At 55.5% G+C, this 23,391-nt stretch overlaps 15 protein-coding genes across 15 annotated transcripts; 10 read left to right on the top strand and 5 right to left on the bottom strand.

Annotated features, from left to right (window-relative positions):
• Positions 1-37: 37 nt before the first annotated feature.
• On the top strand, positions 38-592 carry KL928_003578 (uncharacterized protein; the record flags this gene model as incomplete). Its single annotated transcript, XM_043204180.1, has 1 exon — positions 38-592. One exon carries the CDS (start codon positions 38-40, stop codon positions 590-592), a length of 555 nt encoding a protein of 184 aa, XP_043059020.1.
• Positions 593-674: 82 nt separating this feature from the next.
• On the top strand, positions 675-1,589 carry KL928_003577 (uncharacterized protein; the record flags this gene model as incomplete). The annotated part of the gene is made up of 1 exon (XM_043204179.1): positions 675-1,589. One exon carries the CDS (start codon positions 675-677, stop codon positions 1,587-1,589), a length of 915 nt encoding a protein of 304 aa, XP_043059019.1.
• A 230-nt stretch (positions 1,590-1,819) lies between these two features.
• KL928_003576 (uncharacterized protein) lies at positions 1,820-2,915 on the top strand (the record flags this gene model as incomplete). The annotated part of the gene is made up of 2 exons (XM_043204178.1): positions 1,820-2,823; positions 2,891-2,915. The coding sequence occupies 2 exons, from the start codon at positions 1,820-1,822 to the stop codon at positions 2,913-2,915; spliced, it is 1,029 nt and encodes a 342-aa protein (XP_043059018.1).
• Positions 2,916-3,131: 216 nt separating this feature from the next.
• KL928_003575 (uncharacterized protein) lies at positions 3,132-7,325 on the bottom strand (the record flags this gene model as incomplete). The annotated part of the gene is made up of 1 exon (XM_043204177.1): positions 3,132-7,325. One exon carries the CDS (start codon positions 7,323-7,325, stop codon positions 3,132-3,134), a length of 4,194 nt encoding a protein of 1,397 aa, XP_043059017.1.
• A 149-nt stretch (positions 7,326-7,474) lies between these two features.
• KL928_003574 (uncharacterized protein) lies at positions 7,475-10,210 on the top strand (the record flags this gene model as incomplete). Its single annotated transcript, XM_043204176.1, has 1 exon — positions 7,475-10,210. The coding sequence occupies one exon, from the start codon at positions 7,475-7,477 to the stop codon at positions 10,208-10,210; it is 2,736 nt and encodes a 911-aa protein (XP_043059016.1).
• A 339-nt stretch (positions 10,211-10,549) lies between these two features.
• On the bottom strand, positions 10,550-11,764 carry KL928_003573 (uncharacterized protein; the record flags this gene model as incomplete). The annotated part of the gene is made up of 1 exon (XM_043204175.1): positions 10,550-11,764. One exon carries the CDS (start codon positions 11,762-11,764, stop codon positions 10,550-10,552), a length of 1,215 nt encoding a protein of 404 aa, XP_043059015.1.
• A 119-nt stretch (positions 11,765-11,883) lies between these two features.
• KL928_003572 (uncharacterized protein) lies at positions 11,884-13,257 on the bottom strand (the record flags this gene model as incomplete). Its single annotated transcript, XM_043204174.1, has 1 exon — positions 11,884-13,257. The coding sequence occupies one exon, from the start codon at positions 13,255-13,257 to the stop codon at positions 11,884-11,886; it is 1,374 nt and encodes a 457-aa protein (XP_043059014.1).
• Positions 13,258-13,521: 264 nt separating this feature from the next.
• Positions 13,522-14,485, bottom strand: KL928_003571 (uncharacterized protein; the record flags this gene model as incomplete). Its single annotated transcript, XM_043204173.1, has 2 exons — positions 13,522-13,698; positions 14,066-14,485. The coding sequence occupies 2 exons, from the start codon at positions 14,483-14,485 to the stop codon at positions 13,522-13,524; spliced, it is 597 nt and encodes a 198-aa protein (XP_043059013.1).
• A 74-nt stretch (positions 14,486-14,559) lies between these two features.
• Positions 14,560-15,522, top strand: KL928_003570 (uncharacterized protein; the record flags this gene model as incomplete). The annotated part of the gene is made up of 1 exon (XM_043204172.1): positions 14,560-15,522. One exon carries the CDS (start codon positions 14,560-14,562, stop codon positions 15,520-15,522), a length of 963 nt encoding a protein of 320 aa, XP_043059012.1.
• Positions 15,523-15,699: 177 nt separating this feature from the next.
• KL928_003569 (uncharacterized protein) lies at positions 15,700-17,082 on the top strand (the record flags this gene model as incomplete). The annotated part of the gene is made up of 1 exon (XM_043204170.1): positions 15,700-17,082. The coding sequence occupies one exon, from the start codon at positions 15,700-15,702 to the stop codon at positions 17,080-17,082; it is 1,383 nt and encodes a 460-aa protein (XP_043059011.1).
• An 84-nt stretch (positions 17,083-17,166) lies between these two features.
• KL928_003568 (uncharacterized protein) lies at positions 17,167-18,432 on the top strand (the record flags this gene model as incomplete). Its single annotated transcript, XM_043204169.1, has 1 exon — positions 17,167-18,432. The coding sequence occupies one exon, from the start codon at positions 17,167-17,169 to the stop codon at positions 18,430-18,432; it is 1,266 nt and encodes a 421-aa protein (XP_043059010.1).
• Positions 18,433-18,491: 59 nt separating this feature from the next.
• KL928_003567 (uncharacterized protein) lies at positions 18,492-19,459 on the top strand (the record flags this gene model as incomplete). Its single annotated transcript, XM_043204168.1, has 2 exons — positions 18,492-18,539; positions 18,614-19,459. The coding sequence occupies 2 exons, from the start codon at positions 18,492-18,494 to the stop codon at positions 19,457-19,459; spliced, it is 894 nt and encodes a 297-aa protein (XP_043059009.1).
• A 30-nt stretch (positions 19,460-19,489) lies between these two features.
• On the top strand, positions 19,490-20,542 carry KL928_003566 (uncharacterized protein; the record flags this gene model as incomplete). The annotated part of the gene is made up of 1 exon (XM_043204167.1): positions 19,490-20,542. The coding sequence occupies one exon, from the start codon at positions 19,490-19,492 to the stop codon at positions 20,540-20,542; it is 1,053 nt and encodes a 350-aa protein (XP_043059008.1).
• A 17-nt stretch (positions 20,543-20,559) lies between these two features.
• On the bottom strand, positions 20,560-21,462 carry KL928_003565 (uncharacterized protein; the record flags this gene model as incomplete). Its single annotated transcript, XM_043204166.1, has 1 exon — positions 20,560-21,462. One exon carries the CDS (start codon positions 21,460-21,462, stop codon positions 20,560-20,562), a length of 903 nt encoding a protein of 300 aa, XP_043059007.1.
• Positions 21,463-21,516: 54 nt separating this feature from the next.
• Positions 21,517-23,388, top strand: KL928_003564 (uncharacterized protein; the record flags this gene model as incomplete). Its single annotated transcript, XM_043204165.1, has 1 exon — positions 21,517-23,388. The coding sequence occupies one exon, from the start codon at positions 21,517-21,519 to the stop codon at positions 23,386-23,388; it is 1,872 nt and encodes a 623-aa protein (XP_043059006.1).
• Positions 23,389-23,391: the final 3 nt, after the last annotated feature.

Raw genomic sequence — 23,391 nt, 5'->3', positions numbered from 1 at the left:
TCTGCGCCAGCAACTTGACACAGAAATTTATACCCAGATGATGATTATCCGGCACTTCAGTGCGGCCGTCCGCAGATGCGCCAAGGTCGACTCGTCGGCCAAGAGCACGCGCGCAATCGCCAACTCGATCGTCCAGAACATGAACTCCAACACGCTCCCGAACAAAAACCTCGCCACAAGCAACTCGGCCATCGACGCGGCCCGCTACTTTGACGGCCTCCAGGCACAGAACTTCTTTGAGCACGCAGAATACAAACAGCTGCCGGACGACTCGCAGTTTATTGAGAAACACTACGACGAGCTCAGATACTACAGAGACAAGCTGGGTAAGTCGTTCGGCGAGTTTGGCAGCGTGAGCGAGCTGTTCCGCGAGCTGAGCAAGTACAAGCCGGATTTCGGGTCCCGGAATACGCGCACGCTGCCGGACACAGAGGTGTTCCAAGATATGGACCAGCTGGCTGTTGTGCGATTTGACCGCTTTATCAACGATCTGGCCATCACGCTGCGGCTTAACGGCGGCCATCTGTTTACGCTGGACCTGCTGCTGCACAACAAGGAGCTGTTTGACAGCTTTGAGCAGGAGAAGAAGTGACTTTATGTAGCGCTAACGAACCGTGATTTACGATGGCAGACCACTGGATAAGTCGATTTAAAATTAATTTATTTTCCTCCACATGTCTCTTTATACCTGGAGTCTTGATCGCGAGACGCTGGGTCTCGGGTGGCTGCCGTTTCACTCGACGATGGTCCACTGGAGGTTCTCGGACGCCGTGTATGTGGTGCTGGTGATTCTGCTGGACGGGCTGATTTTTGAGCGGATTGAGCCGTACCAGAGACAGTTCACCGTGAACGACCTAACGATCAGTCATCCGTTCGCGCCAGTCGAGCGTGTGAGCGCCGAGATGCTGCTGTGGATAGTCACTGTTGTTCCTCCGCTCGTTATCATTTTTTGCGTTCTGCTGCTCACCCCTAAACAGCACAAGTTCTATGTTCTCTATGTGAGCATACTAGGACACTTTGTTGCTCTTGGAACGTGCGTCTTTGTCACAGACGTGTTCAAGAACTGGATTGGCCGGTGTCGGCCCGACTTCCTCGACAGATGCCAGCCAGACCCGAAAGCAGTCAAGGATACGCTCTACTACGCAAAGGAGATCTGCACCACCAAACACAGGAAAAAGCTCCTGGATGGCTTCCGCACCACGCCGTCGGGCCACTCCAGCATGAGCTTTTCTGCCCTGGGCTACACCTCGCTCTGGCTCCTGGGCCAGCTGCAGGCTACCAGATCCGAGGTGGGGGCATGGCGGTCCGTCGTGGCGATGCTGCCCACGTTGTATGCCTTCTACGTGGCTATGTCGCGCACACAGGACTACCGCCACCACTTTGTCGACGTGCTGCTCGGCTCTGTGCTCGGGTTTCTGCTGGCCTGGTGGTCCTATAGAAGAGTCTTCCCGGCCGTGACCAGTCCCAAAAGCCACCTGCCCCACGCGCTGGCAGATTCCGAGCACAGCTACGCCAGACTCGGCGACGAGACCTACCCGCTCACGTCCCACCCGGACGACGCCAACTCTGAGATCCGCTCCGCTGTGTAACGTAGAGTATATTTATTCATTCCAGCTACCACCGGCCGGGTAACAGGCCGTGGCCCAGGCCCTACGCGAACAGATAAAAACTAGATCCTAAATTCTCTTGTTCAACTATGGACTCACCCAAGAACTCCACCTACTGTCTGATCTCGGACGGCGACCTACATTTCCTGCCGTACCAGGACGTCTCTCGCACGGGGGGTCTGCCGTACCACTCCTTTCTGGCCAGCAAGACCATGTCCTCGCTCGCGGCCAGTGCCACGGCCTCCCAGCCCAACTCAGGCTCCGATATGGAGTCCCAGAGCGCCTCTGGGTCCTCGTCACTGTGCGACGGGGTCCCGGGCACCCACAGTCTCCAGACGTCCGCTCTTTTGAATCGCTACGCTACACATGCGTTGTATCTTCCCAACATCTACATCGAGCCGTCCAACACAGGTAACCACGAGGAGACCAAGAAGATGCTGTGCACCATTTTCCCCCACTGGAACGACGAGTCACAGATCAGCGTGAAACAGTTCACAGGCGGCATAACCAACATGCTGCTGGAGTGCACGATGTACCACCCAAACACAGAATCACATGAAAAAGTTCTGGTGAGAACTTATGGCCGCGGGACAGGCATGATTATTGACCGCGATAGAGAGTTTGTTTCGCATCTGGTGATCAACTCGGTCAACCTGGCTCCGCCTATCCACGCCCGGTTCGGGAACGGGCTGGTGTACGGCTTTATAGAGGGACGCTCGCTGGAATTCACAGAGCTCGCCGATGAGCATCTATACCCATTGATCGCCGCCAAACTGGGCCAGTGGCACCAGCAGGTGCAGGTCGACGCGATCGAGGAGTGTCTGGCGAAGCTGCGCCGGGAGTTTCGGGGCTCCAAGCCCGAATCGAACGCTTCTGACCTGTGGTCTGTGATATCGAACTGGATCCAGCTACTACCAGAGATCGAGGGAATCACCAGCAGCTGTGCGCGGAACATCGACATCCGGGAGGTCCAGGACCCTCACGCGTCGCTGGGGGACGTTTTGAAGGCAGAACTGGCCTGGCTGCACACCCAGTTGCACTCGAAGTCGCCGTCGGTGGCTAGTCATTGTGATCTGCTGAGCGGGAACGTGATCATCTCCGAGGACCTGTCGGAGAAACTCAAAGCGGGCCTTTCGGCGTCTGACATGGAGTACTACATGCAACACAACCCAATAGCATTTATAGACTACGAGTACATGGTGAAGGCACCGCGGGCGTTTGACATCTCAAACCACTTCATGGAATGGCAGGGGTTCAACTGCGAGCGACACAGAATCCCCAAGGCAGAAAGATCCAACCCCTTATTGAGAGAATGGTGCGCAGCGTACTTGGGAGTGCGCGATGCAGACGATGATAAATATGCTATTGATGATCTTATTTCCGAGATATCGCTACATTATGGACTTCCTGGATTTTATTGGGGAATATGGTCTGGCATTCAGAGCGGCATCTCGCTAATCGACTTCGACTATAGTCGGTATGCTGGAGAGAGAATCCAGGAGTACTGGGATTGGAAACGCAGTTTCAGGACGCAAACTCCTGGATCACATTTCTAACCACCATGGTTTTCTGCACCATCTTGGATTGCGTGCCGATCCGCACCGTCTTGCCTGAAGACGTCCGTGCCGACTCGGTCTGCGAGGGGTCGAAGTCGTGGAAGATGCCGCGGTACACGTCGCTGGCGTCGCGTGGAAGCTGGTATACCCAGTTGTGGCTTGAAACGAGACTCATGAACCCTTCAAACTGCGGAATTGTTTTCATCAGCTTTTCGCTCCCCAAGATTATGAGCTTGGACTTTGCGCGCGTCATGGCCACGTTCACACGGCGCCACTCGCGCAGCAGCTCTCCCGCGACGTTTTTTTCGTTCGATCGCACCAGCGAAATGATGATACAGTCCTTGTCTCTGCCCTGGAACTGGTCTGCCGTGAGCACCTCAATGTCCGGGTGGTTTCTGAGTCCGCGATAGAAGTACCGCAGCTGCGCGCGGTAGAAGGACATCACGCCGATGGAGGACGCAGAGACTCCACACGAAACCAAACACTTGATGATCTGCAGAATCAGGTCTGCCTCGACAGGGTTTTCTATTTTCTCGCCGTTGGCTACCTCTTGGGCAGGAACGCTGTCGTGGTTGAGGAACAGGACGCGGTTTTTCGGGTCGAACACATGGTCCATCCATCTGAACGGTCTAGGAACCTGGATACACGCTTCTTGCAATCGTTCAGGGAACGGGACGTGGAGCGTCTGGTTGGCGACTTGTGGCGTGCCGCACTTCAGCCGGCCGTCGTAGATCAGACAGTTCGACAGCATCATCACGTCGGCGCTCATGCGGTACTGGTGTGTCAGTTCCACGACGCTCTGTGGGTACTTTTCGCTCAGAATCCGGAACAGCGACTTGTCCATGCCGCCTGCGCGGGCCTCGGCGCTCCTCACGAGCGGGGGCAACTGGTAGTGGTCGCCGACCAGCACGAACTTGTCGGCAAACCGCAGCGGGCCCAGACACACCGGCATGGACACCTGCGACGCCTCGTCGATGATGCAGTAGTCAAAGTGTTGTCTGTGAATAAACGCGGTGTCCTGGATGCCGAGACACGTGGTGGCGACGATGTTGGTTTCGAGGAACGCGTGGCGGAAGTCCTCGGCGGACTCCATAGGATAAATTGTGTCTGTAGAATACAGCGAGTATTTGCGCACTTTTTCAGTGACTTTCTTCGGAGCACCAACTCTGAGGATTTTGGGGTTTTCGACAATGTCGATCACTTTCTCGAGGATATTGTCCACGGCCGAGTGCGTGTAGGACGCGATCAGCACGGTCTGGCCGTTCTCGACCAGACATTTAATCAGACTGGCCGTGACGGTGGTTTTTCCCGTTCCCGGCATGCCCAAGATCAGACAGTAGTCCTGTGCGCGTAGCACGCGGTCGAACGCTCTGAGCTGGTCTGTATTGAATCTGGACCTGTCGAACTTTCCCTGTAGCAGCGGCTTTTCTGCAAACTGTGGCGGCTCCAGGTCCACCACGAGCCGTCGAGTTTTTTCGTCTCCGTCGGGAAGAAACAGGTTCAGCAGGTTGAACCGTGCCAGAGCCAGGCCGTGAAACATTTCGTCCTTGTCAATGCGGTATGTCTTCTTCTTAGCGCCCACGCTGCCCGCACTGCTTCCGCTGAGCACGCTTTCGAACACCTGGTTGTGTGCGGCGTCGAAGTTGCTCAGCTTGACGGTCGAGTTCTCAAAACGACGGTCGGTGCTGACCACAACCACGTTCGACCGTAGCGTCTCGACGAACCCAAACGCGAGCCCGAACTGGCCGCTCTCGTCGGAAACGATGATCCGGTCGTGTTTGGCCAGCTGCGTGTTGCTCATCGGCTGGTGTATCGTGTCGTCGCGCTCAAAAGTGTACAGAAACCGTTTGGCGCGCGCGTTCGCGGTGTCTGCCTCCTGGCACTGTGTGAGATGCAGTCCGCCAACCGCCTTGCCGCCTTTCAGCTCTCGTTCTGCGGCAGAATAGCACCACAGGTCCTTTTTGAAGCTGTTGACAAAACCCTCCTCCTTGGACAGCAGGCCGTTCCAGTGGTTGAAAAATTCAGGGTACTGCGGTCTGTTCAGATGTCCGGTCAGACTCTCGTACAGCCCGTCGTCGAGGCCGCTTTTTTCGGCTGTCCCGTGCTCCGCGAGCCTGTTATACGTCATGCACTCGTTCAGGACAAAACAACGCTCGCAGCTGGGCTGGTTCTTGATCGGCGGCAGCTCGCTGGCCCCGTAGCTCAGATACTGCGAGATGTGGTTGCGGATGTTGACCAGCATGCGCAGGTCGTTCGCGTTGATCGCCTCGTAGTAGCTCTGGCGCATCTTGGTGTACACGAGCGCGAGCGAGCGCGCCTCGACGTCGTAGCGCTGGTTCACCAGTAGCGTGTACAGCGTGGCCTGTGCGCGGTTGGCGATGTAGTCCTTGCCCGTCTTGATTTCCATCGGCACCACCACCTTGCTGCCGTCGCGCAGCGAAGCCTCGATCACGACGTCGATCAGCCCGCGCAGCCCGTACATCGGCGACCAGATATTCTCCTCGATGTCCAGAACCTTGGACGCCTGGAACGGCACAGAGCCTGAAAATTGCGCGTTGCGCGTGTACGTGGCCACCCACTCCTTGATGTAGTCGACGTGCTCCAGAACGGTGGCTTTCAGCTCCTGCCGGCTCACGCCAATGCTGTAGAGCGCGATCTGGTTGGCGTCGAGCAGCTCTTCGAGATACTCGTCGAAAAATGCGTCGGAGACATTGCTCTCTTTCAAACACGCCTGGAACAGCTGGTGGACGATATTTCCCAGCACCAGCGGCACCGCGTGCTCGCCAACGCCCTGGATCTTGCTGCTCAGCACCGCGCGCCGCTTGCAGTCGACCGCGGTCGCCGCCATCGTCGCCGAAACAAGGATGTCCGGGCCCCAGATCAGCAGGTTGCTGCTCTTGTCGACGAGCTGCGCGTTTGCGCTGTCGACCACGACGTGAACGATGTCGCCCTCGCGGTACTCCAGCTCGGTCCACAGGTCGCGTACGACGATGTTTTTCGTCTTGTCGTCCTCGCCGACGCACCTGAGAACCAGCTGCGGCCCGCCTTTGTACTTGGTGCGGACGATTTTGGATATTTGGTAGCGGTGGCAGTTGCGTTTCTGGATTTGCGAGTGCACGGTGTTTTCGACCGTTTCGTAGACGGCAGCGTTCTCGTTTTCCAGCTTCATGTCCTTGAACTGCGGCAGCGACACCGTGCTGGGGGCCGCAAAGATCTCGTCGCCGTTGTCGCTGAACTCGTCCGACAGCCCGTCCGACAGCTCGGCCGGCGTCGAGGCCGACAGAACAGGCTCAGCAGGCGGCTCGGCAGGTGGCTCTGCAGAAGCGCTCTTCTCGCGCTGCGTCCGTCGCAGCGTCGTCAGCCGGTCCAGCTCGGCCATGTCGACGTCGCTCAGATCGTCCGTCTCGTCCGTCTCGTCCGTCTCGTCCATCTCGTCCAGCACTCCTGCCTCCTCGCGGATCGTCTTCCCAATCAGCGTCAGCAGCTGCGACACGCTCTGCGTGGGCGTTTCTGCGGGCGAGCCAAAAACACTGCTATTCACCAGCCGTTTCGACGCCTTCAGTTTGTTGATGCTCTTCTGCATGCTCTCGCTCAAGCTCTGTTTCGTCGCGATAATCGGCGTCTCCCCGATCGCGGCAAGGCTTCGGTGCACCATCGAGTGCGGATCAGACACAGACCGCGAGATACTGGGCGTCCGGTGCACATCTGCAGAATTGTCGTACTTGTCCAGCAGACTCTTGAGATTCGGGTCCAGCAGCTGCACGCCGTTCAGCGACTCGTCGATGGGCGACGAAAGAACGTCGCGCTGGTCGATGCTGTCGCAGCCCGACGTGGTGGCAGAATTGTCCTTGTTCTTCTGGATGCTCGGAGTCAGCGCCCAGAAAATGTTGTCGTCGCTGCTCGGGTGGTGCAGCTCGCTGCTGGCGCGCGACGCGTTTTTGTCCGGAGTCTTGACGCTCAATTGGAACTCCTGCGTCGACAAGGTGCGAACGTTGGGATCCTTGCGCTGCAAAGGGACGGCCTCAGACGGCGGCTTGGACGAACGGCCGGGCTTGCCGCGCGCGAGCGGCTCTGTGAACCCGAGCGTGTCCAGCACACCGCGGTTCTCGCGGTCGCAGTCGGCCTTTATTCGCTTTGTGCGTCTCTGTGGCGAGCCAGACATTGGATCAAAAAAAAATACACAGCACGCGTATTTTTTTTTTGGCACGCAGACACTGAGAGGAAGGAAAAAAACGTCACGTGACCCGCGTCAGATGACTGCTCTTCCCCGGCTGCTCCAGAGATAATTGTTTTTACTCAAGCTTCTCAAGTATGTCTGTGCCGTATACTGTGATTGCGAAATACCCGTACACCCCGTCGGCCGAGAACGCCTCAGACGACCTCGCGTTCAGTGCCGGCCAGCTCATAACCGTCACCGAGGAGGTCGACGCCGATTGGCTGTTTGGAACCAGCAAGACAGGTGGCGAGCTGGTGTCGGGGTACTTCCCCAGGAACTTCGTCGAGAGGCAGGCTGAGGACGAGCCAGAGTCGGTCGGGACGGCAGACACCGTGCCGGATGCCCGTGCCGAGACACAATCGCCAGCGGAACGTCAGGTGGAGCCTCCGGTGGAACCCCCCGTCGCACAGCCTTCAGTGTCCGATCCGGTGCCCCAGTCTGTCGCCCAAGCCACTCCTGATCCTTTGTCGCTGAGAAGCGAGACAGCAGAGCCCGTTCAGTCAGCACAGCCCCAGTCGACCATCGAGCACGGCACGTCCGACTTCAAACACAAGCTGCAGAGCTTCAACATCAGCTCTGCTCCTCCGATGCCGGGGCAGGCCGTTGCCGATCCCAACTTTGCGAAAAAACCGTTTGTTGCCGCTAGTCCGCACTCCACGTACGTTTCTCCAGTTGAGAGGCGGGAGAGCAGGAGCGACGAGCGGCGTGTTTCGTCAGGCTCGGCCACTGTGCCGCTTCCAGCGCAGCCGGCGGCCGACGAGCCTGCAAACGCAGAGGAGGACGCTCCGCGCATGACCTTGAAGGAGCGGCTGCGGCTGCTGGAGGAGAGACAGAGAGAGGAACAGGCTGCTGCCGAGGCGCTGATGAAGCGCAGGGAGGAGAAGAAGAAGAAGAAGGAAATGCAGAGGGAGGAGGAGCCGGCTGAGGAGAACGAGGAGACAGAAGAGGAAGAGCAGCATGAGGAGACCGAACAGGAGAGGCAGGCACAAGACGAGGAGGACGAGGAGGACGAGGAGGAGGTGAAAAGACGCCAGCTTCGTGAGCGAATGGCCAAGCTTTCTGGCGGAATGGGCATGATTGGAATGATGGGGTTCGGTGCTCCTATGCCGGCCAAGGAAAAGAAAGTCAAGGAGTCCAAGCAGAGCGACGGCGAGGCTGCTACTCCTGTTCAGGGCCCGGTCCCTGTCCTGCCTATTAAGCCAGAACCGCAAGAGGCGGCGACTGCCGCCCCAGAAAGCGCTGGCGACGAGTCCGAGGAGTCTGGCGACCACGAGTCTGTCGACCTCACGAAACAGCCAGACGTCGGCGACGAGGAGGACCTGCCTACCGAGCTCGAGGAGCCGAAACAGCTCCCGTCCGCGGCCGACCCAGTGCGGTCGCCTCCGCCGCCAATTCCGACCTCGCCAGCCGTGCCTCAGCCGCCTACCGTCACGACGTTGCCGGCCTCCTTCTACGCGGCAGAGCCTGCACAGCCACCACAGCCACAGGACCTCGAGTCGGAGTCTGACGACGAGTACAAGTCGGCCTCGTCGGCGTCGCCAACGCTTCCCGTCTCGTCACCTGTGGCCACTGTTCCGCCTATACCTGCTGTTCCTCCATCGCCGCCGGCGCCGGCCGTTGCAGACGCTCCCAGAGCTCCGACCTCGACTGCCCCCCCTCTGCCACCAGTGCCAGCTGTGCCTCCTGTTCCACCTCCAATGTCGGACTCCAGTGAAGAGGTTGTGACCGGATACGAGGCCGACGACGATACAGACATTGCACAGGCCGACAAGCCGGTCGACTCGCCGGTGAGACCGGCCCACGCCGTTGCTCCTCCTCCGCCAATCACCAAGGCCCCTACCGCGCCCCTGCCCCCAAAGACGACCCCTGCCGTTCCAGCTGCGCGTCCGCCACCGCCAATTCCTACCTCGCCACTGACACAGACAGTTCCACGCGCATTTACGTCGTCGTCCGTCCAGCCAAACGAGCGCAAAGTGTCTGGTAGCAGGACGTCTGCGTCTCACGCACCGCCACCTCCGCCGCCAGTCGCGGCTCAGGTGCAGACAGACAACACGGGCTCGACCGCGCACTCGGGCTACCGGTCGAGTATGGAGATCAGCGACTACGGCTCCTCGTCCAAGTGGTGGCTGACTAAGAGTCTCCCGGCAGAACTTTCTGCCAAAGATGTTTATTACGAGGTGGACAGTCACGAAATCAAAAAGAGAAACGGCAAGACAGTCGTCTACCTGGACTATTACGTTGTCAACCAGGACTACTCGACAAAGATATGGGAGCTGTCGTACGACGCTGCCAACCCAGACAAACTGGCCACCTTTGTCGAGACTGTGAGAGAAAAACCGGCAACCAACACCTCCTACCTTCTTGAAGCGTCGAGAAAATACGGTGCAGTGGCGTTCCAGCTCTCGTCGTCGGTCGTTGGTAGTTCTAAAGTCCAGGAAGATTTGGTTTCATGGGTGTTCAAACAACTGCCCCACGACGTGATGCCTGCTGTTGGATCCAAAACGTTTGGTGCCACCATCTACAGGAACACAAACAACGTCGAGATCAACCAGCTCGACGAGATCCGTCCGGGCGACGTGCTAGTCGTTTTGAAAGGACGGTTCGAGGGCCACTCTTCGGGACCATTCCACAAAAACAAGACTGCCGAGCTGGGCTTCAACGGTAGACCGTACGCGGCGATCGTGGCCGGTTTCGACCCTTCCAAGAGCAAGATCAAGGTGATTGAGCAGTCTACCAAGGGCGTGCAATCGGGCTCGTACAAATTGGGAGACTTCAAGTCCGGCAAGATAAGAATTTTCAGAATCGTGGGCAGAAAGTATTTTGGATGGTAGAAAAATAAAAAATAATTTATGATTCTTCGCAGCATTGTAGCAGTCAACCGACCGCGACTTGGAAGGTCGGTAAGCACGATAAATCTGACATTTTTCGGGAAAAGCAATTGCGGACTTTGCGATGAGGCCAAAAGCGCTCTCAAGTTGGCCCTGGATAGCAAGGAAGTTGCTCCGATATCTTCACGCATTCAGCTGGATCATATAGACATCACCGCCAAAGGAAACGAGCAATGGTTCGACTGTTATAGATATGACGTTCCTGTTTTGCACATCGACCGCGAGGGCTACAAAACCGTCAAGTTCATGCACAGGTTTAACCCTGAAGAAATCAAAGAGGAACTAGTTGAGGAGATGTGACGCCTTCGGTCTGCCTCTCTTTCTTTTGCGAAGGGCTTTAGGCTTTTCCGACTCTTCCTTTAGGTTGAGCTTTGTGGATTGCGGCCCCAGAGATGCCAGCTGCTCGGCCTGGGACGCCACGGTCTGCTTCAATATCTCGATCTCCCTTAACTTGTCGCTGTGTTGCTTCTCAAAGTCTGCATGCTCTGCATTTAAGCGGCTATATTCCTCCATCAGTGATTGATACTCCACCTCTCGCTTTGCCTGCTTGAAGTCGAGCAGAGCCTGGTCTCCAGAGAGCTGCTGCGCTTCCTGGACCGAATTCAGCGTCCTCTCGATATCCTCGAGCTTTGCAGGGATTTTCTCAGAATTCTCCGCCAGTCGACGCATCTGCTCAGACATTTTCCGCGACACGGCTACCAAACCCTGCTCAAACTTGGCTCCAATTGTATATATTTGGTGAACATCGCTTTCCAGCTTATCTGTCGAAACAGCTGAATTATCCTTATTTCCAACCATCTTCATCAGCTCTGCGTTCCTGGACCGCTCTTCCTCTAATCTCGAAAGAGCGTCGTCGAGCCTCATTCGCAAAGACGTCATCTCTATCTCCTGTTTCGTCGCCATACCCTGTGTGTCAATATGCCTGGCCTTGAGCCATTCAAACCTTTTGATGTGCAGCTGTAATTGTTCCCTGGTATCTTGGGCGGTTCTTTTCAGCTCTCTGGACTCCTTCAGCACCTCAAAAGTGGTTCTGCTCAAATCCGTGCATTTCTTTTTTCCCTGTAGCAGCTCTTTCCGCGAAACACAGAGGTCTGACTCCAGCGACTTCAGCCTCTCTTTGAAGGACGTAGCCAGTCTCTTGTACACTGCAAGTCTTCCGTTTGCCTCCGCTAGTTTAGCCTCTGTCTGTCTGAGCTCTGAGTCGTTCTTCTCCGTGGTGGTGTTCAGATGCGAGATCGTGGAGAGCAGGTAATCGATCGATGCCTGTGTTTCCGCGTGTTTTCTTCTTTTATGGGGCTTAGGGGGCATTTCTGGAGCGAATCTCGTCTTCTGAGGAGCACGGTCAACAAAAACATTGTTTTCTCCCTCTTCTACAATCCCTGAGTCGTTGCAGAGTGTTGTCTCCGACACGTCTCCAACGTCTTTTTCCGACTTGTCCAGCTTGAACGTCGCCAATTTCGACCGAAACAGCGATGAGTCCTGTAGAAAACTGGCCATGGCAGATAAAAGATCACCTAGAAATTAATCCCCAAAATGTGCCCATTAAAAAATGCACGAAATTTACTTCAATTTTACAGCAGCTGCGAAAAATCAAGCGTTATTGTATAAATTGGTTATCAAATGCTGGCAGTAGAGCCAGACTTGTTCAGCCACTCAGACACAGTGTCAGTGTCGAGAGAGTCGCTGAAGTCGACGTCGTCGTCAAGAACAACAATGTGGACCTCTCCGTCGTAGAAGATGGCAGCAGCCTTCATGGACGAGTCGGTAGGTCTCTGGAAGTAGTCCTGCGATCCGCCTCCGCCAGAGGAGGAGCCGTTGTCGCCCTGGCCGTCGTGGAGGTGGGAAATCAGCTTGTCGGAGCCAGAAGAAAGAATCTCAAACAGATCGAGCTCTCCGCAGCCAGTAGACCAACAAGAGCAGTCTGCGCTACCGTATTGCAGAGTTCTTGGAATCTTGGCGTTGAGCAGCCAGATGGCCGGCATGTCGTAGTTGGTGGTGGCAGAGTCGGTGGCAGTAGGCATTTCAAACTCGAACACAAACATCTTGGTAGCACCAGCGAAACCGTGGTAGGCCGGGATGCCGGACCTGTAGTAGCCACAGTCGCCAGCAGAAGAGTCGTCACAGTCCACGCCAGACATGATGAGGAACTCGACGTTCGAGTCGATGGTGACCTCGTCAAGGGCAACGCTGGAAGAAGAGGCAGACTCGCCGTCGGAACCGCAGTAAGAGATCGAGTTACCGAAACAGTAGGAGAAAGTGCCGGAGCCAGAACCACCCTTGTGGTTGAGGAAGGTGACGTTGTCCTTGGAGCCTGGAGTGAAGTAGGAAGATCTGCTCCATCCGGATCCAGAGGAGGAAGAGGAGGTGGTGGAAGAAGCCGAAGAGGAAGACGAAGAGCTGGAGGAGCTGCTCTTGGAGGACGTCTTGGAGGAGGTCTCGGAGGTGGTCTCGTCGTTTCCGTCGGAAGTAGGAACAGCTCCGTCGGTGGAAGAGGCAGCGCTCTCGCTGGTGATGACCTTCATCTCTGCAGTGGATGCACTGGTGGTACCGCTGATCGTGTTGCCGTCCTGGTCGACGTACACGGTCGCGGTGACAGAAACGTAGTCAACGGCTCTTCTGTGGTGGTGGTGAGCATGGACGGTGGTTTGGCACTCCTCGTCGTCCTCGTCTCTCTTCACCTTGGAAGACGAAGAAGACGGGTAGTAGACACCGAACTGCAGCAACTTCAAAGGACCTCTGAAGTGCACGGAAAGTTCCTCGTCCAAAGGAGACAGGGTACCAGAGAACGACTTGGTCTCCGACGAGCACTGACACGAGGACTCGTCGATGTCGGTGACGTCAGAGTAGGAGCCAGAGTAGCCGATGCCCTCGTAGACGATGGCATTTGTCTGGGAACAGTAGTAGTTGCCGTCTTCGTAGGAGCACCCGGCGTGGGCAGTGGCCCAGATGGCTGAAAACACGGTAAGGAGCGTAGCTTTGTTGAAGATCATGGTCTGGTGATAATAAAGGAATGAATACCAGACAAGGTTCACGGTGAAAACAGTTTTAAGTCGATTCTCACGGAATGCGCAGTTTATTTTAACAAGTGCAAAGCATTCGACTAAGCTTCAGACTTGTTTCTAGGAAGGGATGGCCAAGCACGGGTCGTGCACGGCGCGAGCTTTCTGCATGAGAATGGTGTTTTTTTTCAGTCTGGAGGAGGCTGGATTTGGAAACTTCCAAACACGCTGAAACCGGACCGCGTTCCAGCGTGCTCAGCCCCACACCCGTGCACCGTATCTGGCAGAAGAGTGCAGCCAAGATGCCCTAATTCGGAGCGGCTGCTCCAGCCATCTCTCAGGGGTGGGCGTTTTCGTCGCCGCTTGTCTGGTCCAGCTGCCATCCGTCGCCAGTCTAGATTCCCAGCACTGGCCACCTGCTCTTTCCTTTTTCTATTGTCTGGGCAGCCCAAATCATCGCGGTTGCCGAAAACGAGCCTAAAATTTTTCATGGGTCTTCAGAGCCTGCAGCCTCTATCTGGTTCATGCACTGATTTTGCACGGGCCAGCCAGATGCAAGTTGAGGTTTTATTGTATTGGCCAAATTCCATTGCCGTCATGCATCTAATTTGTGCAAGATACTATTGTTGAGCACTGTTCAGCCAGTCGTATGTGCAATGACGAGTCCACTAACGGCCCAAACAAGGCAGTCTGTACGAAATTTGCTCCATCTGCTACCTTCCCTATTGAGCCATACGATAATACCGTTGAGACGATTGTTTCACTATTGTAGCACCTTCTTTCTTTTTCACTTCCGCACCCTTCCTCCCAGACATTTGTCGATGTGGGCAGCGAAACGGCCACCGGCAATCTTTCTTTCGCAATTGAGACACTGGAAGTAGGCATCCGAGCAGTTGGTGCTTCTCGGGAAGATCTCCTTGCCGTTCTGTAAAAAGCCTATTCTGCCGATATCTGGGATTGATCCGCTCTCCCCAGACTGTGGTGTCGCCGCTGCTGAGGACTGGCTCGACCCACTCGCCGAGTTCCCTATATTTTGTCGCACCTTCTTTACCAGCCCTGCCGCGGTCTCCCCCTCTTCGACCAGCCCCGGCTGCGCCATTCCGTACTCCTGTCGTAGCAGCTTCTCGTCCAGTATCGACCTGCTGATGATCTCGCTCGCAATCTCCAGCAACATGTCCTCCAGAATCGAAATGGATACCGACGAATAGGTCACCGTCATGGTTTGATCTATTTTGAGAAATTTTATCTTTAATGGGTGCAAGGATGCCTCGAAAAAAATTACTCAAATATCAAATGTCATATTTGGACCAGGAAGAGGTGCATGACTGGACATTGCTCGCAGAGCTGGCTGTGAAGCGCGGCGACAAGAGCTTTGAGCCGGTTTATGACGGCAGCTCGCTTTCCCAGTACGATGTCGACGCCCTCGAGAAACAGCGAAGCATCATGTACCATGCTTTGTCCCAGCCGCGAGGGTTCCTTACCCAGCCAGATAAACTCATCTCCTCCACCATCCGCTTGGGAACGGGCGCGTACATTGACCAGCCAGGAGGCAAGTTTTTGGAGACGATGGGGAGGATAGACCGGTCGGGAAGATGTCATCTCAACTTCGAGGAGGCACTATATCTGGTGGAGAGAGGGACCTGTGTGGCGAAAAAGGAGAACTCTGAGCACATTATGTCTTTGCAGGAAGTCTATGCCAACCTAATTACCAGCCCAGAACAGTACGATCAGCTACTCGTGTACTCGCTGCTCAAGAGAAACGGATACATAGTGCTGCGAGCAGCGCAACGCGCTTCTGAGCGCCATGAGCCAGCTCCAGTCCGCTACAGATCACCACTCCTGAGCTTTGTGGTCTCGCTTTTCGGCCTCAAATTTCTCACTTTCCGCTCAATTTTCAGCTACCTTCACTCGCTCATAGCTCCCAAAAAAATCCGCCCAAACCCAGACCCCAATTGGCAGCCGGCTTTCGACGTCTGGAAGCCCACCAAGGGCTTCAAAAAAAGCTCGCCGCCCGTTCCGCATTTCCAGGTCGTCATTGTGTCTGCAACGGATAAAATGCCGGAAATTGAGACTCTCAAACAGCATCTGCACGAGTCACCGTCCCTGCTGGTGGCAGTTGTCGACAACGGCATCGTAAACTTCTACAACCTCTCCCAGATGGACTCCACCCGGCTGGGAATCGCGTGGAAGGACTCGTGGGGGTACAACCGCACGCTCTGGTCGATGCTCCGTCGTCTACTCATACACAAAAAATAATAGCACCGGTTGGTTTCGATCCAACGACATCAGGGTTATGAGCCCTGCGCGCTTCCACTGCGCCACGGTGCTTAATAATTTCAAAAGGTGGCCATCTGCCCTCAAGTGCGGGTGACCTATGGGGCACCTCCCTCCATACGTCATACCACTGACAGAATCTTTTTAACCTTGCAAGCAATGACGGTCCAGGACACAAAGCAGAACAAGAACCTGTTCTCGAAGATCAAGCAGTCGCTCCTGGCCAGCCACAAGCACAGCCGCTCGTTTTCGGCGTTAGATTCGCTCCAGGCCAGCCGTCAGCACCCCCCGAATGCGTCTCAAATCATCTCCAAGTTCCCCATCTACAACCCGTACGGGATCAATGATCGTCACTCGATGCAGCTCTCCGCCCTGGCTGCCGACGGCAGCTCCGACAGCCCTATCGCGCTACCTTACCCTATAGACTCGCCGAAAAATCACGTTCCGCAGCGGTTCCAGAACGAAATCGAAGACCTGGACCAGATGTACGAGATCGCTGATACAGGCAGTTTCCTCGGGTCAGGCGGCTCGTCGACCATCCGCAAAGTGCAACGAAAAGCCGACAAGAAGGTAGTCGCGCTCAAAATCTTCAACGTGTTCAAAGACGAGGCCCCCGGCTCGTACTACCGCAGAGTTGCTCACGAGTACATCATCACAAAAAGCTTAGCACATGTTCACGTAATCACGGTGTACGAACTTGTCCGATTGCCGGCGATTCTGTCCCGGCACTGGGGGATGGTCATGGAGTACTATCCGCACGATCTGTACAACGTTCTGCGCCAGCCGCACTGGCAGGCCATAACTCTTGGCGAAAAACTGTGCTACTTCAAACAGGTGGTTTTTGGGCTCTACCACTTGCATTTGCACGACATCGTGCATCTGGACCTCAAGCCGGGCAACATCCTCGTCGAGCACGGCGTGCTCAAGATCACAGACTTTGGCTGTGGCGACTACGGCCACGTTCGTCCGGGGAGGTTTGAGTCTGGTGTACGGATGTGCGATAAGATTCTGGGCACGCCTCCGTTCCAGAGTCCGGAGGTTACGATGCTGCGCAATGCGAAGGGCCAGTACGACCCGTTCAAGTCTGACTGCTGGTCGTTGGGGATGATGCTGTTTGCGATCGTGAAAGGCCGGGTCCCGTTCAAGGAGGCCCAGCGGCTTGACAAGGACTACGCTGATTACGAGCACGAGTCGCGGTGGTACAAGGATCTCAACCCGTCTTTTGTGCACAACGACGCGCTGAAAGTTCCTAACAGAGGCCCGCTGGCACGCGAGTTGCCGCACGGGCAGCTGACGCGTCTTTTTTGGAGACTGTGCGATCCGGTGGCTGCCACGCGAATGAGTATGAAAGAAGTTTTTGCGAGCGACTATTTCCAGAAAATAGCAATGTGTTTCAAAGAGGAGACGCACGGCGACGGCGTGAGCATTTTGGACGAGACGGGCACGGTGATCGAGAGCTCGGGGCGCGGGGTTGTGGCCAATGTGCACGACGTGCACCTGGCGATTGGGTGCCGCATGGAGAAGCATCTCCACGATATCTAGGACGGACGATCGACGCGACGGAGTTGGTTGGGACCACTCCAAAAAAGAAAAATTATAATCGTGCAATTTTGACGACGGCGACCAATGGACCTGAAAAACCTAATTTCCAACGACGAGATGTCGGCACCGAACATGTCGCGCACCAACTCGCAGCAGCGAATGTCTATCCACGACCTGATGAACTCCGACGACGGCGGCATTCGCCAAAGAACCAGCATCACGAACCTGACCAACGACCAGGACGTCGACATGAATGGCAACAAAACAATGAGTCGGTCGCGCAGAGTGTCGTCCACAACGTCGAGCGACGCCGACGCGTCGTCCACAAAGAGCCGCAACTCGTCTTTCCAGGACCAGACAAAACCACTGGAGGAGCTAAAGGAAAACAAAGAGCCAAAGGCGACTGGCGGGACCAGAAAGCCAAGACGGTACGCGGAGAAGCCGGTTTGGGCCAGGGATTACGTGCCCACGGTGCGAAAGAGCGTCCGCAGGCCTGCGCTCACCACGGTGGCCACCAAGCTCAGCGTCGCGTCGATCACGGGGTCTATTCCGAGAAACGACTTCAACAAGGTCGTCACCGAGTGGATATGGGCGAACGTGGAGGGCGTGCGCCACGAGTACGCTGCGCGCGGGCCTGTGGACAAGTATCTGGAGCTGGAGCTGAAAATGGGCCATATTTGGGACAAAGTGAAGGACAAGCGACTGCGACTGCCGGTGAACTGCGAGACGATTCTGAACGTGGACTTTTTCCAAAACGAGTGCTTTTTCCGTTCTGGCGTGCCGGCCCAGCAGTTCCATGATCTTAAGGCGTACATTACCAAGCTTGCACAGGAAAAAAACCAGAACAGAGGCAACCGATTTGTGGTGGAGAACTCGCACTGCGTGGACCTGATTGCACACGAGAGAAAGCGCAACGAAAAGCCGCTGACAGGCCGTGTCTCTGTGGACGTCAAGACCAAGAGACGGATGGCCAGCGTGCACAAGCAGCGGGTGGCCGACCTGGTGATGTATCTTCCCAACTCGCTCTACGACATCCGGCTGTCGATGTCGCTGGAGCTGCCGTACGAGATGAATGACGCTGCGTTCGAGAGCTTCCAGCAGCGCGTTGAGCTGCGTCGCGACAAGGAACGCGTGAGCTTCACGCATCCGGCCACGTTCACCAAGATCGACATGACCAAGGTGAAGGAGAACGGGGCTGTGAAGCACGAGGTGGAGCTGGAGCTGGACGTCGGAGAGCTTCTCAGGAGCATGGCCAAGGTGGCCGAGGATCCCTTGTACTATATCGACTTGGTCCAGGCGTTTTTGGACAACGGGCGCATAATAAGTAGACAGCTTAGTATTCAGGCTTGACTGAAATAAAAAAATAAAATCGGCTGTGGATCTATTTTTTTGTTATTATTTTATTTTCCATGTCGCTGGCCGTTCTAGCCACCGTTGCCGCGGGTCTGGTGATATGCGTATGTGTTTAGACCGCCCCTACTAACTCCAGGTGTACCTCGTGGTGTTTCTGTTCACGCACAGCCCGAGAAAGCCCTACGACAGCGAATTGGAATACATAACAAATGGCATCGCTGGTCGATTCAAGCTTCCGCCACGCAACTCGGCTCCGAGCGACAACATCGAGATTTCCGTCGTGGTGCCCTGTTTCAACGAGCACGGCCGGCTCCGTGCCATGCTTTCCGAGTGCATCGAGCATTTGGAGGCCCGGCTCCCTGGCCAGTACGAGATCATCATCGTGGACGATGGGTCGAGCGACGGGACGGCGCAGTATGCTGTGGACCTGGCTGCGGAGCTGGGTCTGAGGCCGCACGTGTTGCGCGTGGTGCAGTTTGTGAAAAACCGCGGCAAGGGCGGCGCCGTGACCCACGGGATGCAATTTGGCCGGGGAAAATATGCCATTTTCGCTGACGCAGACGGGGCGTCGAAATTCAGCGACGTGGACAAGCTGCTCGAAAATATCAAGCGGCTGGACAGAAACGAGCCCGAGACACGTGCTGCCGTTGCCATTGGCTCGAGAGCACACATGGTAAACACGGACGCCGTGGTGAAACGGTCGTTCGTGCGCAACTTTCTGATGTACGCTTTACACGCTCTGGTGTTTGTCTTTGGCATACGCACCATCAAGGACACGCAGTGCGGGTTCAAATTGTTCAACAAGGCTGCCGTGGCCAAGATTTTCCCGAAGATGCACACCGAGGGCTGGATATTCGACGTCGAGCTGCTGATCCTCGCCATCAACCAGCACATCCCTGTTGACGAGATCGCGATCAGCTGGCACGAGGTCGACGGCTCCAAGATGGTGCTTGCCCGTGACTCCATCACCATGGCCATCGATCTCGTCGTCACCCGTCTGGCATATATTCTCGGTATATACTGAATAGAGTATTATTTTTTCATTTATTTTACCATGGCCAGCTACACTTCAGCGGGCGGGCTGCGCATCGTGCCGCCGTATTATCGCCAGTGCGCCACGACAGTGAAAGAGCGATGGCGCAACAGACTGCTGCTGGACGTGCTGACGACCGAGTTTCGCGAATTTTCAGAGGATCAACATCTCCAACGGATCAAAAATAATCAAATAACAGTACAGCGCAGAATTAAACAGCAAACGCTCGAGCTGAGACAGGACCAGCTATTATCTGAGAGACTCAAGCAGGGCGACGTCATCATGCGCCGTGTGCACGTCCACGAGCCGCCTATCGTGGACGCAGAGATTGAGACTGTCTATGAAGACGAGGAGGTGCTCGTGGTGAACAAGCCGGCCGGAGTGCCGATCCATCCCGTGCAGAACTTCTACTACAACACGATGGTGGAGATTTTGAAGCGCCAGACAGGTCTGGACGAGCTCAGGCCGTGTTTCCGCCTGGACAAGGTGACGAGCGGGATCTGCATTCTGGCCAAGAGCGTCGCAAAGGCCAAGGAGATCCAGTCGGCGATCAGAAACAAGCAGGTCCGCAAGGTGTACGTGGCGCGTGTGGCGGGAGACTTCCCGGAATCGGCGGTCTGCAACGACGACGTGGTTATCGTCGAGACGAAACGTGGCCCTAGGGACGGAATCGACCGCAAATCTGCTACCACGGAATTCAAACGGCTGAAGTACTCGTCTGTCCTGGACGAAAGCATTGTGGAATGCCGGCCGTTGACGGGCAGAACGCACCAGATCCGTATCCATCTTCGGAACATGGGCTTTCCGATTGTCAACGACCAGCTCTACAGACACGGAATTCTGGCTACCAACGAAGACTACTCGGACCCAGACGTCTTTGAGCGCATCGCAAAGGAGGCAGAAAGCTCGCGCAAGGAACAGCTGACTGACGAGTTCTGCAAAGAGTGCGACAAACAGCTTTTCAAGGCGCCAGATCCAGCAAAACTCGTGCTCTATTTGCATGCAAGAGAATATTACCACGAGGAAAATAAATGGGCGTACGTAACGGAGTACCCAGAGTGGACAAAAATATAGCGGCCGATCCGCTATGCTCACTTTTGCCGGACCAAAGGTGGCAGTCCGTACACTTTGGACACGCCGTTGATTTTTTTCCAGTCCATACGGGCCTTGGGCTCGGGAGCTGCGCGGTGGCGACGCACGTACTCCAGACTCTTCTGGATATGGAATTCGAGGTTTTCAAAGTCAGTGTTCAGCACAGGACGCACGTACAGCTGGAAGCGGTACAGCCCGTCCCATTGCTCTATCATGTTGTTGGCTGTGAAATGCTCGAAGAACGTTTTACGGTAGAACTTCGAGGTCTTTGTGCGGTGCACGGATAGAATAAACGGATAGTAATTTGCCGCGTCTTTGCTCAGTGTCTTGCCAATTTTCACTCTGCGCGACGCGGGCGTATTGAGGAACGTGCTGTTGTCGTACTGAAGCATCACGCCCGGCCGTGACTTGCGTATCTGGCCCATATAATATGACTCTGGATAGAACGTCAATGTAAAGAATTCGCACTTATAGGCCGGTCTGATGTGTCCAATGCGCGTGTCCATGCCGATCGAGTACAACGACGCCTGAACGCCCCTGAGTTCCTTGTAATTTGCAGCAAAAGGGGTGTCTTTGGTCACGTATCCGAGTGGTGAGTCGGGCACCTGTGCCGGCGCATTGTCGAGATCCTGTTGCGATATTTGGTATTTTTTAGGGTCGAAGCGGAACCACGGCACTTTCTGTATTGGCTCGTACTCGTGCGAGATTGTCTCGAACTTTGCAACCTCAGCAACTGGGCTCGGTCGCACCCGTCTTAGACCCAGCTGCCCAAACACCTTTTCCAGGGCTGAGTCCATTTTCTCATTTCCCAGCGGCACATATTTCCCAGTATCCACCTTTGTGGTTCCAATAAACTTTACCAGCGCTCGTACCTGTCCTGGTTTTAATATGCTCTTTCCCATAGAAAAAAAATAAAGTTTCCCAGATTTTTTTAATTTATTTATTCCATTCGTCTTATGAGTGCCCCTGCTTATATGAAAAGAGGCAGCGTTCCGTTGCAGGATCCGGGTGCCGCAATGGCTAACTCAAACTCGGTGTCAGCGTTTGGGCAGCCGGCGAACCCCTACATCACTTTCACAGCCGCTTCTCCCAACGCTCACCAGAATCCCCAGCTGCCCATGCCGGCCAGGAAAAGAATCTGGGTCAAACGTCCAGGAGGCAACGCCACGACGCTGTTTGTTGGTCCAGGAGACCTTGTGGACGACGTCAAGTCGCAAATAATGCTCAAGTTCCCCACAACACTGGCACAGCAGTTCGACCCGTCAGAGCTCATCTTGAAACTGGAGATCCCGTCTGTTCTGTCTCCGTCCGCCACCGCGTTTAATAATCCGCCGGGCCACTCGCAGCGAGACTCCGCGTTCCAGAGCTCGCCGCTGACGGCCCAGAACGCCACGTTTGCACCGAAAACTATCATGAGCCGCTCCAGCAGCACCAACTTACAGGGCAACAAAATGTCGAAAATGAGGCCGCACGCAGCTGCCGGAGAGAACCCGGCGCTCCACGCGCACCCCGTGTCGCCGATCCCTGTTTCCGCGTCCAAATCGACGCTGTTGAGCCACAACGATGTTTCGGCAGCAGATCGGGTGCCCGAGCCGACTCACAGACCGTCGCCCCTGGGCCATACCAGAGCTCATGCCAAGCCGCGAACCACCACCATAGTGTTGGAACCAGATGCGTTCATCTGGAAAATCATTGACCAGTACTTCCCGTCCGGAATGAAGCTCGAGGACTCGTTCATCATCGACACGCCGTACCCGGTGGCGGAAAAAAGACCGAGCGCCAAGACTGCGTTCCCGCAGGCGGCCGAAACAAGCTTCTATAACCAGACCAGCGCAGGCGGCTCGTTCAACTCAGAAGTGAAAGACGCCGCAAATGCTCCGCCTTTCTATAGTGGTTCGCTGACAGGCCGGTCGAATCCGACCAGAACGCCCCAGGACGCCGTCTTTGCAGACAATTACTCTGGAAAGGTAGCGGTGCTGGGCGAGCAGAGCCTGCCTCCGCCAAGAGAGTTCACGAGGCTCGGACGCAACTCTGTCCAGGACCAGAACCAGTCCTCTTCCACGGTGATTCTTTTTCCAAAGGGCACAAGAACGGGCAGTAAGTCGCCCTCCTCGCAATACTCCAATCACAACTTGACTCCCGGAAGAACGCCGACATTCGAGGAGAACCATACTCCAGACGAGACCAACAAGGCCTCTGAGACTCCCGAAAGCGCGTCGTCGTCTTCGAAACACCCAATACTGCTGAAACATGGGCCAAAAAAGGAAGAAGTCGCCTCTGCGTTGCGCTTGAAACAGCAGCCAAAGCCCGGAATTAATAAGATCCTGAACAACATCAATGTGCTGGTTGTGGAGGATAATTTGGTGAATCAGAAAATCCTGGCCAGACACCTGAAATCCTGCAACGTGCAGTTCAAAATTGCTAGCAACGGAGAGGAGGGCCTGCAGCTTTGGAAGGAAGGCGGCTTCCATCTCTGTTTCATGGATATCCAGCTGCCTGTGATATCTGGAATTCAGGTGACTGAAGAAATCAGACGACTCGAACGTCTCAACAGGATTGGAAATTTTGCCAACTTATCTCTTCCAACCGAGCAGGAAGAACTGAAGCCGGCCGATCAGCTGGACCACGAGCTGTTCCGTTCGCCGATAATCATCGTGGCGTTGACCGCGTCGACCTCTGCGGCCGACAAGCAACAGGCTCTGGCAGCTGGCTGCAACGATTACTTGACAAAGCCTGTGCAGCTGAAGTGGCTCCGGAACAAGCTGACGGAATGGGGATGCATGCAGGCTCTGATCAACTACGACCATTTCAGAAACGGCAAGGATTAAACG

The sequence above is a fragment of the Ogataea angusta genome (assembly GCF_019207475.1).
Source record: "Ogataea angusta isolate 61-244 chromosome Unknown 61-244_NODE_7_length_650817_cov_90.064852, whole genome shotgun sequence".
NCBI lineage: Eukaryota > Fungi > Ascomycota > Pichiomycetes > Pichiales > Pichiaceae > Ogataea > Ogataea angusta.
The sequence above is the reverse complement of the archived record's forward strand: the minus strand, read 5'-3'. Positions and strand labels throughout refer to the sequence as shown.